Consider the following 13,077-nt stretch of genomic DNA (forward strand, 5'->3'; position numbering starts at 1 on the left):
AGAGTATGTGTGTGCGTGTGTGTGTATGACAGTGTGAAAGTGTAACTTCTGTATGTGTGTCTGAGAGTATGTGTGTGCATGTGTGTGTATGAGAGTATGTGTGTGCGTGTGTGTGTATGTGTGTGCTTGTGTGTGTGTATGAGAGTGTGTGTGTGCGTGTGTGTATGAGAGTGTGAAAGTGTAACTTCTGTATGTGTGTCTGAGAGTATGTGTGTGCGTGTGTGTGTCTGAGGGTATGTGTGTGCGTGTGTGTGTGTATGTGTGTGCATGTGTGTATCAGAGTGTGAAAGTGTAACTTCTGTATGTGTGTCTGAAAGGGCTCTGCTTGTGTGGTCTTCAGCCGAACGGATAACCTTTATAGACCCACCTGAAGTTGAGCAGTTGACAGGGCCTGCCCTGGACTGAAAAGCACAGCCAGTAGTCCCAGCGCACGCTGCTTCCAGCTGTGGCTTTTGGATGTAGGCTACCTGCTTTATATCGAGGTAAATGTACGCATTACTTACGCCGACTCCCCTTGGTCAGAGAAGCGCGGTTCCAAAATCACACGAGCTGCGCGTTGCATCTCTAACTCCATCTGAAATTTCTGATACAGGGGTCGAGTTCATCTGATAATCTCACAGTACTAGCGCACAACGGCACAGATAAACTAATCGCGCTGTTCAGCAGCGGCACACATGCGTCCTCGCGCCGCAACGCACATGCATCGCGCGGACAGCGGCATAGTAGGCTAAATTTCACTTGACGGAGCTCGAGATCTCCGGCGTGCAACAGGTTGCAAGAGTATCGCTTCCCGCTTCCTTCGGGTGACAAACCATATGTTGGCTGCAATGGTCGCATAAATTAGACTGCTGAACTCTTATGTAAATTTAAATGTGCCTTTTGCCTTAACCGCAAGTCAAGCAATGAATATGTAATCACCCGCGGTTTATACTTAAAAGCCCATGTGCGTCTTCCTGTCATTTGCACTTGATTTTTTTTTTTTTTTTGTCTGATGTAAAGCAAAGACACCTCCCATTTCCAATTTCGTCTTGTCTCACTTCCTCCATCACTTCTAAAGGTCTCCACGGTTCTGCCGGCGTTTTATCTTTTTTCTTCCACTTCAACTTCATCGACACAATCCGTCGCAGGCAACTCCGACCACTGGGCCCGCGCAGCACCTGCTTACTCCAGCTGATAGAAGGTACGTTAGTCCGTTACCGACTGTTACCATGTGCACATTTTGTCTCTCTATATTGTAAAGTGTCCTGTTTATATTTATTTTATTGTAAATAAATATTTTTACTTTTAAAGATATTAATTAAATAAGCACATATAACTGAAAACCCCAGTTGAAAAAAGAGCAACCGACATTTTAAAGTTAGGCGCGGCTTCAGATTTGAGGAAGTAACTTTAAGTAAGCTACGGTCGCTTTGCTCTTGAAGAATGATTGATTTTAGTGCAATGGTCCCGTTGTTATTATTATTATTATTATTATTATTAGTTCGTACAAGAAATACCACAGCCTATGTGCAATGTGTGGTATTATACTTTTGATGCAACTGTGATTAATAATATTTAATTCATAATCCGTCTCCAATTTCAATTGCCCCATTTGGCACCTGTGATTTTGCAGGTCAATAGTGTTACTAAAAGTATGTTCAAACAGAAGTAACTTTATTCTGAGTTGTGATTATTGTAAGCGTTGCAGAATGCTTCCGGAACAACTCTTTACTCAATAAATCACTTTTATTTGGAAAAATCGAGATAACGTATCCAAGATTTTATTCGTAAAATACAACATGTCCTGTCCTGGTTAATACTATACCACGTTATTCATAGCGTAAGTAATTTTAAAATAGCAAAAGCATCGTGAAGCATCATCTTTAACCCAGTAATTGCAATGGTCGATACATTCTAGTAGCCTATTCCTGACGGTAGCTACGTGTACACTCTTTTTTTACAAGAGGGAAAGTTTTATGTATTGTACAACATTACACTTTATAGATTACTAGCTTACAGTCGAAGTCAAAATCAGAGGAGTTTTCACGCAGAGGAATATCATGAACGGTGTCGTAAGGGATGAATATCTATCATTTAACGTTACTTTCTTAACTATGACATGCACTTGGACATCATCAGCGCAGCCTAGCCTAATCAACGTGCTGATCATTGAAACATGTCTATTTATTATAGGTTCTAAAAGACTATTAAACTGATTTAAACGTATTTGTAGAGAGGTGGGAAAAAAATATAATATCTTGGTTTAGGGCAAGGTAGAGATTCTCGACACTCTCGTGGGATTGTTTTTGCACTTAAATCTAAAAAGAAATAGGTCAATATTAATTAAACGAAGTTTATTTTTGTCGTAAATTGTAGAATAATTTCAGAATAAATTCTGAATTTCTGAACATTATGTATGACTTAATGAACCAATGACTGGATGTAGTCTGGTGCGCAACCTAAGGAGAGAACTTTTCTTTTTCTTTTTTTTTTGCTGTTCTGCATAGGATGTGGTTTAACTGTTCTGAAGCAGCTCCCGTGTCTGCATACCTCCGTCTTTTGCCTTGTGCCTTCTGTCTCTTCCTTCCTTTATTCCCCCACTAAAGCTAAGAGTCAGTGAATCTGGAACGACTGCAGCTAGCAGCTCGCTATCACAGTACAGAGGTAACATCTGATTATTGTAAAGATGTAATTAAACCGGATGTTATAATTTAAAAGTGTCAGAAATTAAAATACAGAGGCTAATCACTTCAATATTCAAGGTTTGTACCTTTTTGCTCCAGAACTGATGGACTTTAATAGTCTGATGGATGTGAGACTTTCATGATTTTATGATATTTTTTATAAATAAATAAATAAATAAATAAAGACATCTACAAATAAAGTTCTTACAATGGAATGTATGCTCCCGTTTTGAAGAGGGAGAAACGGGTCAATTACGCTTTCTAAACTTTCGTTAAGGCGAGCGCACCGCTGCAGTAAGGAGGCGGAGCTCCAGCGGTCTTGCCCATAAAAGTCGCGGATGTGAACACGAAGTGTTGAAGTGTGTCAAAAGACTGAAACCAAAGGCCTCAGACAAGAGGAAGTAGTTTCAAAATGTCTTTTTTTCCTTCTTCCGTAGTTCAGCTTTGCCTTTCCTTCCCCATAGTGTCAGTGAGTGCATATGTGCTCTGCGTTGCTGATGAACATGCGCGTGCTACACCTGCTGCGTACGCGGTGTCTGCGATCTCAGATCATAAAATGATGCAGCATCCCCCAACAATATACATATATATTTTCAACTGTTATCTGGTATCTGGTAACTCTCTCTCTCTCTCGCTCTCTCTCACACTCTCTCTCTCTCTCTCTCTCTGGTCTTGAAGTACAGGGTGGAGTCACTGTGTATGTACTGTGTGATAAGTTCTGTCCACCGCCCAGGCCCGCGCTAGCACTAGCGCTCTTAGCCTGTCACACTGGTTGCTGTGTTTTGGTTTTCTGTGCGGGTGAACATGCTTTTATTTTATTGTGCATTTTCAGTGTCTTAATGTAAAATCCATGTTTTTGTGCTGTAATAAAGCCACCTTTATCTGCCTCTCTCTCTCTCCCTCTCTCTTTGCCACCCTATCTCTCTCTACCCCTCTGCCCCCCTTTTTCTCTCCCCCTCTCTCTTTGCCCTCTCTCTCTCTTCCCCTCTGTCTCTATGCACCTCTGTATCTCTATCTCTGTGTCCCTTCATTCCTCTCCCCCTCTGTCTGTCTTCCTGTCTCCGCGGATCAGAATGTCCCGGAAAGTTGTGAGGTCCAGCAAGTTCCGTCACGTCTTCGGCCAGGCCTTGAAGGCGGACCAGTGCTACGATGACATCCGCATCTCCCAGATGACCTGGGACAGTAACTTCTGCTCGGTCAACCCCAAGTTCGTGGCCATGATTGTGGACGCCAGCGGTGGGGGAGCCTTCATGGTGCTGCCGCTGAGTAAGGTGGGTGTACTGACCGAGTAGCGGGCAGCCAGGAAAGCAAAAGATGTAAATGCTGAGGACACGATGGAAGGTTCTGGAAAAGTGTGGGTCCAGGTTTCTTATTTCCTGGAAGTTGAAGCAGTATCGACTACATTTTCTTGGGGTACATTTTTTTGGTGTAAGACATTTAGAAAGACACCCTTCTGCAATGCAGAACTCAATTTATAGGGAATTCATAAGCATTTTTACCAATACAACACCTCTATTGGTGTTACTTAGAGGATTGGTTGTCAATGTTCTATTTATTTATCTATCCCTCTATCTTTATCTCTGTGCACATTAAAGTGTCCAGTGTTAATTCAGCTCCATCAGTGTTTATTTGTAAAACAACAGGGATTGGATGTTTTCTATGAGAGTTGATTTAACACTGAAATATCACTGAGCATGTTTATTTGTGTTTGTACTTTTCACCCGTGTGAATTTTACATTTTAACGTAAATTAAATTACCCATGTTTTATCGCGATAATTTTGCGTTCAGTTCCAGTTGTTAAAATGTATAGGCTTGTAGTGTCAGCAGGGAGATGTTTCACCAAATAAGGAAGTTTGGGGGCGGGGTTTTGCCAATGCGCCGTGTCGCTCTCTCGCGCGTTTGTCACCATATTTGGACAGCTTTTCTGTCGCTTTCGGCTCGCTCAGGATGTGGAGAGAGCTGTCAAACTGAAAAAACAAAGAAGTGCGTTCACTCTCATTCTCTTAAGAATCACAAGATGTCGCTGATTGTATCACCGGCATGGAGACTCAAATGCGTTTTCATTTGGTTCAATTCAATTGCGTAACAGTGCTGTTACGAATACACTGAGGCGATAATTGTTGTTTAGCGCACGTATTTCAAATATTATATGATTAATTTATTTATACAGTGTTAAATATATAACCTAATTAAATAAGTTAGATAAAACTAATCAAGAGAAAAATACATATAATTGAACTGGATGCAGGAATGCCAAAACAAAGGAGTAGCCCACCTTTGGGCTGAGATCTTTTTCAGGTGATTGACTGAGGTCTTTTGGGGACATCTCTCAGGTGATTGGCCGTTCTACCTGATGAAATTCATCAAGATGAATTGCTGTGAATTAATTTAATAAATGTACTGTTGGCAACAAGCACAAGAGTGTGAGTCAAGCAGCTTGATCTACATGTTGACGATGTTTAGTGATGATGCTACATGAATTATTTGGCTCTTGCACATTTCTGAATAAAAATAACTTAATCAGAATTTTTTTTTTTAAGTCAAGATTAGTCATGTTACAAAGAATTACACGGTAAAAAAACTGAGTTATATGATGTTATTTATTAATTTAACAGTAAAGTAGTAAATAAATACATAATGGTACACATACACATTGTATTACAATGGTATGTAATTGTAGGCTCAAAATTAGATGATGTTATTAACATTGGTAGTACATCAAATATATTTATCTGGGCAATTTTTTACACCACATTTGAAACTCTGCTAAGGTGTTTAGCGTGCTAAGGGCGTTCTCAGTGGGTTCGCTTACTCATAACTGTGGTAAGGCTAGGGTGAGTCTGCCAGCTGGTGGATTGGAACTGGGGTCGTATGGGAGAGAGCACTGGGCTGGGGGAGTGCAGGCACGCACATGTATGTGTGTGTGTGTATGTGTGTGTACGTGTGTGTGTATAGCAGGAGTCACACTCGTCTCCCTCTCTCCCCACAGACAGGGCGTATCGACATGGCGTACCCCACCGTGTGCGGGCACACAGGCCCTGTTCTGGACATCGAGTGGTGCCCTCATAACGACAACATCATAGCCAGCGGGTCCGAGGACTGCAGCGTCATGGTGAGTGTTATTTACACACGCAGGGTCGTGCTGCGTGTGAGTTACACGTGCCGCCCCACCCACACAAGACTGTGATTTGCCAGAATAAGTAACTGAAGTAACTGGCCATTGGTTTATAGGCAGAATGCAGGCCCAGAATTTGTGACATTGTCTCACATGAGAGTGCGAGTCTGGTAAGGGTCACAGTTTTGTAAGGGTCTGACCCTGAGATACTGATAGGCTAGGCTGTCCCGACGGCCAATCAAGTATCAGACAAATATACTGTATGGCGAAATCCCTTTCACTCAAGAAGATGGGCTTCTGCAGTGTGAGATTACAGCTCGGACACACTGAATACTGAATGAGTGCCCGGTTCGCTGCGTTAACTCCCTCCACCCCTCTCCCCCCCTGCAGATTTGGGAAATCCCAGACGGGGGTCTAACGAAGCCTCTGGTGGAGCCGGTGGTGACGCTGGAGGGCCACTCCAAACGCGTGGGGATCCTGAGCTGGCACCCCACCGCCCACAACGTGCTCCTGACCGCAGGTACCGCCCCGCCCCGCACCGCTCCGCCTGATTATACCACCCGCGCAGTCAGGGAGGTGTGCTTTTAGCTCTGAGGTTGCAGGTTTCATTCCCCAATGGGGCACTGCCATTGTCTCCTTGAGCAAGGTACTAATTGGATAATTGTTTCAGTAAATATCCGTCTGTAAGGATGACAATATAAGAGCTTTGCACATTGTTTTATATAGCATACGTTTACAACATTTACATTTAAGTTAAATGCTAACCACTGATACTGATATTGAAGCACCATTACAGGGGTCCACTTTTAGTCCTATTAACAGAACGGGTCATAGCACCAAACTGGTAGTAGAGATTGAGGCTTCATGAATGTGTAGAGCTTTCAGGTGTGATCTGTTACATGGTTCCATTCTTTATGAGGTCATAAAACCTCTCAACTCCAGGGCTGACCGGTGCCCCAGGGTTGGCTCCCTGCTCTAATCTGACTCTGCAGACACCAGTGCCAGCTGTATCCCTCCCTCTGTACAGGCAGTGCTGTAACCCCCCTCCTCTCCCCTCACCAACCCCCCCCCCTCCCCCCCAGGCTGCGATAACGTCATCATCCTGTGGAACGTGGCGTGCGGGGAGGCGATGGTGCGGATCGACGCGGTGCACACCGACATGATCTACAGCGCCTGCTGGGACACGAACGGGTCGCGCATCCTCACCTCCTGCAAGGACAAGAAGATCCGCGTCCTGGACCCCCGCAAGGGCTCCGTCGTCTCCGTGAGTCTCCCATGGCGACGCCCGCCCCGCCCCCCCCCCCAAATAGATGCGTGTGAACGCGGCAGACTGTCATATCTCGAGAATCCCGTTTTCAAGTTTAATGCATTCATCAGGTCTGTAATGTCAATGCTTCAAGCCTCTGCGTCCGACTTAAAAACGTCAATACGCTAAACATGTTTCGCTTATATTTACACCTGGTATTGAAAACATATGATTTTCTATATAAATCATGAATGCATTTCTCCCTATGCAATATTAATATGCGTGATAGTACTTCCTGCCTGTACCTGCTGTTTAAGTGTGTGATCAGTTCAGTTCAGTTTCAGAATGTGTGTGAGACGCTGCTCATAATCCCCCTTTCCTGCCCCCCCCCCCCCCCCAGGAGAAGGATAAGCCCCATGAGGGCTCCAGGCCTGTCCGGGCCATATTTGTGTCCGATGGGAAGATCCTGACCACGGGTTTCAGCCGCATGAGCGAGAGGCAGGTGGCGCTGTGGGACCCGGTGAGCACCTCCGTCGCTCACCTGCACAGCTGCAGCAGGACAACGCAGCAAAACACCCAGTGTTTAATCAACTCTGGCAGAGTACATTTTATACCGACAGAGGTCATTTTACGCTGATTGAGTACATTGTACTCAGACAGAGTACAATTTACCCTAATAGTATGCATTTCACACCGATAGAGGGTATTTTACTCTGATCGAGTACCTTTTACACTGAAAGAGTACAATTTCTGGGGTGCCCTCGCCGGTCAATATGCTGCATCAACATTGAGATTAGATTAACTGTGAATAATCAGTGTGTGAACAATCTTTTTGTGAATGATCTCTGTGAGTAATCTGTGTGAATGATCTCTGTGAGTAATCTGTGTGAATGATTCTGTGAATAATCTGTGTGGATGATTCTGTGAATAATCTGTGTGGATGATTCTGTGAATAATCTGTGTGGATTACCCGGATTACCTGTTTGCAGAGTAACTTTAAGGAAGCCCTCACCCTGCAAGAGCTGGACACCAGCAGTGGAGTCCTCCTGCCCTTCTTTGACCCCGACACTGGAATTGTGTACCTCTGTGGCAAGGTGGGGATTGGACTCCACACACACATACACACACACACACATACACGCGCACACTCACATTCACACAAATATAGGCTTTGGTAAAGGTTCTAAGAAGATCAACCAAATTGATTCCTGGAATGAAAGATAAAAGCTATAAGGAAAGACTTAAAATGCTTAATCTCTTCAAGCTCAGTAAAAGGAGACTCAGGGGTGATTTTATTGAGGCTTTTAAATTCATAAAGGGGATCAACAAGGTGAACTACAAGAGATTCTTCAGGTTGAGTTCTGTTAGTAGAACGAGGGGACATAAATGGAAATTAGCAAAAGGTAAATTCCGTACAGACATTAGGAAGAATTTTTTCACCCAGAGGGTCGTCATTGTGTGGAATAGCCTGCCAGGTAATGTAGCAGAGGCAGAAACTCTGGGGATTTCCAAGACCAGGCTTGATACGGTGTTAGATACTATCTAGTCTGAAGGTAATTAGGACACTAATTTAGTCAGGAAAATGGCGAGCATTGTTGGGCTGAATGGCCTGTTCTCGTCATTATGTCATGTTATGCTATGTTATGTTAAACACACACACACCCACACCCACACATACATGCATCACACACACACACACACACAGGTACACATAACCAAACTCACGCTAAGGCCCGGTCCACACCGCACAGCCGCAGCCGCACAGCCAGCGTGAGACGCGCGTCTCGAGCCACGCTGCAGCGGCGCGTCATCTAGGGTTTCGGCGTAGAGCCTATTTTTCACGCGCGAGGCGCGTGGTTTTCAGCAAAAATAGACAGCGAAAAGATCTGCTGATAGTCATATTGAGATCATGCCAGCAACTTTACATAAATGACACCTTTCACTATGGTTTCAATGTCTAGGCTATATCTGAATATGTCACAGACATGAAAAAAATATAAATATATTTTTTTTTTTTACCATTTTAGCAATTGCATGTTAATTAAAGGAGAAAGTGTAAATTAATGTAAATTAAGGTCCCGCTCATAATGTAAATTAAATACTTCTCGATAAGCCCACCGCTGGAAACCTGTAGAACAGAAACCCGAAACCCCCCATGGAAATAGCTTTTAAACCGAGCCAGGCCAAGTGAAGAGGGATTGCTGTATATTTTTTATTTATTTATTTTTATTATTATTATTATTAATATTATTATTATTATTTATTTATTTATTTATTTTTTTTACAATTGAGCACACACTTCTTAACCTTTTTCTGTCTAAACTAAATATAAATTAAATTCATAATGAAATGAAATCAAACATTCTATTATCGGTGGCCATTATCGAAGGCAAACTCAGTGTAGAAAGACAGGGCTGGCGGTAGCAGCGCCGCAGCAGCAGCGCTGGCGGTGTGGACACACACACGCGTGCGAGCCGCAGCAGTTCGGCGGGGTAGCCGTCACGCACACGTGAGGTAAGCGGTGCGGCCCAAGCCTTACTCAGGCCTGAGCGGTGCACATTTAATTGCACCATTAGCCTGTGGCAATAGAACGTGTGTTTCACAATGGAACGACTTTGTCTCCATGGCCACGCGTTTTGCTTTTTCCGCTTTCTATTAAAGTATACCTCTTGACATTTTGAACAGTTGTGTTTGCTCATTTAAATATATTCAGACTGATCAGGGAAAATGTTAAATGGTAAAAAAAAAAAAAAAATAGTGAAAAAGTTAAGAACAGGAGGAAACGAGTTGGAACGTTTTTGGGCATTATGGAAGTGGAATTTGACAGTATTTGGGAACGGGGGGGAGTGGAGATTCTGCGACGGGACGCTTTTTTTGCTGTTTTCGTGATTTCCGCCGTTCCTCTCGCTTCAGGGAGACAGCAGCATCCGGTATTTCGAGGTGACGGACGAGGCCCCCTACGTTCACTACCTGTCCATGTACAGCAGCAAGGAGAGCCAGAAGGGCATGGGCTACATGCCCAAGAGGGGCCTGGAGGTCAACAAGTGCGAGATCGCCAGGTACGCCCCCCCCCCCCACCCCCCCGCCGTGCCCACCCAGGCTAGTCTGCTCTCTGTGCGCACACCTGCGCAGTCTGCTCTCTGTGCGCACACCTGCGCAGTCTGCTCTCTGTGCGCACACCTGCGCAGTTTGCTCTCTGTGCGCACACCTGCGCAGTTTGCTCTCTGTGTGCACACCTGCGCAGTCTGCTCTCTGTGTGCACACCTGCGCAGTCTGCTCTCTGTGTGCACACCTGCGCAGTCTGCTCTCTGTGTGCACACCTGCGCAGTTTGCTCTCTGAGTGCACACCTGCGCAGTTTGCTCTCTGTGTGCACACCTGCGCAGTCTGCTCTCTGTGTGCACACCTGCGCAGTCTGCTCTCTGTGTGCACACCTGCGCAGTTTGCTCTGGACCGCACACAGTCAGCCTCTCTCTCTATGTGCACAACTATGCCCCAACTACACTCTACCGCCACTGGGCGTCAGGCTGAAGCCCAAATATTTGGGAGAAGTCGTGGAAGGAGGAGGGTATTGTGGTGTTGTGGAGTGACAGTAATTTTAAAGTCCGAACGCTCGATGGCGTGGTTTCTGGCCTTTCCAGTGTTCACTTGCGCTCCTGTGGGCCGGCTGTAATGAGAGACCTGTCAGCTCCTCCTCCTTTCTCTCCCCTGCAGGTTCTACAAGCTGCACGAGCGTAAGTGCGAGCCAATCGTCATGACCGTCCCGCGCAAGGTAACCGCCCCCCCATAAGCCACGCCCACAACATGCCAGAGTTCTGATACAGCCACAGATATCGTGCCATGGTCATGGTCTTTTTTCTGTTCAATTTCTTCATTTTATCTATTCTTCATTGTGTATAATATTCTGCATTGTGTATACTCTGTCAATAAGTTTATGCCCCATGTAAGAAAGAGCTCAATTATTATTATTATTATTATTATTATTGCAGAACATCCATGCAATTTCTTTTGAAATGAATGCAGACATTTGTGGGTCACTGTACACTGTACAAGTACATATGCTCATTAAAGAGCTTCCAGTTCACTTGCAGCTTGTGCTGGCATCATTAAAGCGGCCATTTTGATTAGGATCTTCTCCTTTTGATTAATACTAGTTTCCTGCAACTGTTAACTCTATTTGCATCAAGGCCTGAAGCCTGAATCTCACCTATGTAACCTATTTGGTTATTTATTAGACTTCATGTTAATTTCTCACTCTGTCTTGCTTTGCCCTCAGTCTGATCTCTTCCAAGAGGATCTGTATCCTGACACAATTGGCCCAGAGCCTTCCGTGGAGGCCAGTGATTGGTTCTTAGGAAAGGAAGGGAAACCAATCCGAATTTCCTTGAAGGACGGGTTTGTGGCCACCAAAACCAAAGAGTTCAAAGTGCACAAGAGCCTGCTGACAACCACGACGGCAGCCAGTGGGAACCAATCGGCAGACAGCACGGTGAGAGTAGGCCCCGCCCCAGGCTGTTGTATGGTGCTCGCAGGCCTCTTCTGTAGCTGTGTTTACTGTGTGCATCAGAGGCTATCATAGATTATCTGATATTCCACCTGCCCGCAAGAGCACTATTTTATTCATTTCAGGAAAATCTTGGAAATTACTACATTTCTAACAGCTCTGTGGTAACTGGTATATCTGCTACACCACACAAGTCTAACACTTCTCTCTCTCTCTCTTCCTCTCTCCCCCTCTCTCTCTCTCCTTCTCACTCCTTCTCTCTCTTACTCTCAGGATGTGCACTCCCTGCAGGAGGAGATTAAGAAGCTGAAGGCCATAGTGGAAGAGCTAACTGAGAGAGTGAGCACACTGGAGACCAAGAACTGAAACAGAGAGAGAGAGAGAGAGAGAGAGAGAGAGAGAGAGGGAGGGAGAGAAAGTGAGAGAGTGAGAGAAGAGGGAAAGAGGGATGCTTAGAGGGAGAGAGAAGCTGACAGTCAAGGAGAGAAAGTAATGGAGAAAGGAAAGAGAGAAGGAAGAATGAAAGGCGAATGTTTTAGATCAGCTTGTTCTTTTTGTTCAGTTCTGCAGGGAAAAACTGCACAGGATTTTTAGGGAGCAAAATTATTTTATTTTCAGCCTGACTTTTAGGATAAAGATAAGTAACTGTGCTGGGTGCAGGATGTACAGTTTTATAGTGTGAACTTATTGTTAATTAACAATTTTTGATTGTTAATTAACAATTAATTAACAATAATTAGCAATTATTCACCTTGTCTTCATTAAGTATTTTTTCATATGAAGATGTTTAGAAGAGTTCAAATAAAAATTTGAGGTTTTTCCAGAATGTTTTGTTTTGTTTGTTTGTTTCGGAGACAGAGGAACTTTGTAACTGCCGTTTTGTCATTTGAAAGTTTTGGTATAATAGAACCGGGGGAAGTTTGCAGACGAAAGCATTATTTAGGTACTCAGATAAACGGCACACAGAGACTCACACACCACAGATTGCAAATGACAATTTAGTAACATTTTTATTCTTAAAACATTTTAAAGTCACAGAATGCTGCAGGTGTTCCAGTGGATGACAGCGTAAAATATACCTACCCCTGAGAATTACACAACTAGCCAAGCTGCTGTGAAAAATCAATCTTATTATTACTATTATATGTAGCAGTATTTATTTGATATATATGACAAAATATATACTGGAAAAATGTGGTATATGGTACATGAAAGACACATAACCCCTGAGCCCAGGAGTTCAAAAGTGATCTGATCAGATTTTGACTATCGGATTGGATTAAATCCTGCAAATGGGTAGTTCAAAACCAAAAAACAGGATTGGGATCACTTTGGAATCCGATCAGATCAGGTAATCAAACCCTAGCTTTAATCTGGATCAAATCTTCAAAATGCGTAGTTCAAAACTTTAACATAGGATTGGGATCATTTTGATCCAAAAAATCAAGATTACCTTGATCCCAGTAGAAGGGTGGATTTAGAGTGGATTACCAAAAAACAATATAGTATACAATTAATTCAAAACACATTTCAATTTTTATTTACTTTTT

General features: G+C 43.8%; 1 protein-coding gene across 1 annotated transcript; it reads left to right on the forward strand.

Annotated features, from left to right (window-relative positions):
* The first annotated feature begins 1,007 nt into the window (after positions 1-1,007).
* LOC118217279 (coronin-1A-like) lies at positions 1,008-12,353 on the forward strand. Its single transcript, XM_035399148.1, has 11 exons — positions 1,008-1,180; positions 3,736-3,934; positions 5,654-5,776; positions 6,170-6,299; positions 6,862-7,043; positions 7,426-7,545; positions 8,015-8,119; positions 9,939-10,084; positions 10,738-10,795; positions 11,300-11,512; positions 11,801-12,353. Exons 2-11 carry the CDS (start codon positions 3,737-3,739, stop codon positions 11,891-11,893), a joined length of 1,368 nt encoding a protein of 455 aa, XP_035255039.1. The 5' UTR covers positions 1,008-1,180; position 3,736; the 3' UTR covers positions 11,894-12,353.
* Positions 12,354-13,077: the final 724 nt, after the last annotated feature.

This window comes from Anguilla anguilla, chromosome 17 (genome assembly GCF_013347855.1).
Source record: "Anguilla anguilla isolate fAngAng1 chromosome 17, fAngAng1.pri, whole genome shotgun sequence".
Taxonomy (NCBI): Eukaryota; Metazoa; Chordata; class Actinopteri; order Anguilliformes; family Anguillidae; genus Anguilla; species Anguilla anguilla.

Excerpts from the sequence above, each read along its gene's own strand:
- LOC118217279 (XM_035399148.1), top strand. The coding sequence starts at position 3,737 with ATGTCCCGGAAAGTTGTGAGGTCCAGCAAGTTCCGTCACGTCTTCGGC. Across the intron at positions 3,935-5,653 it reads TGGTGCTGCCGCTGAGTAAG|ACAGGGCGTATCGACATGGC; the intron begins GTGGGTGTACTG and ends CTCTCCCCACAG. Across the intron at positions 8,120-9,938 it reads TTGTGTACCTCTGTGGCAAG|GGAGACAGCAGCATCCGGTA; the intron begins GTGGGGATTGGA and ends CTCTCGCTTCAG.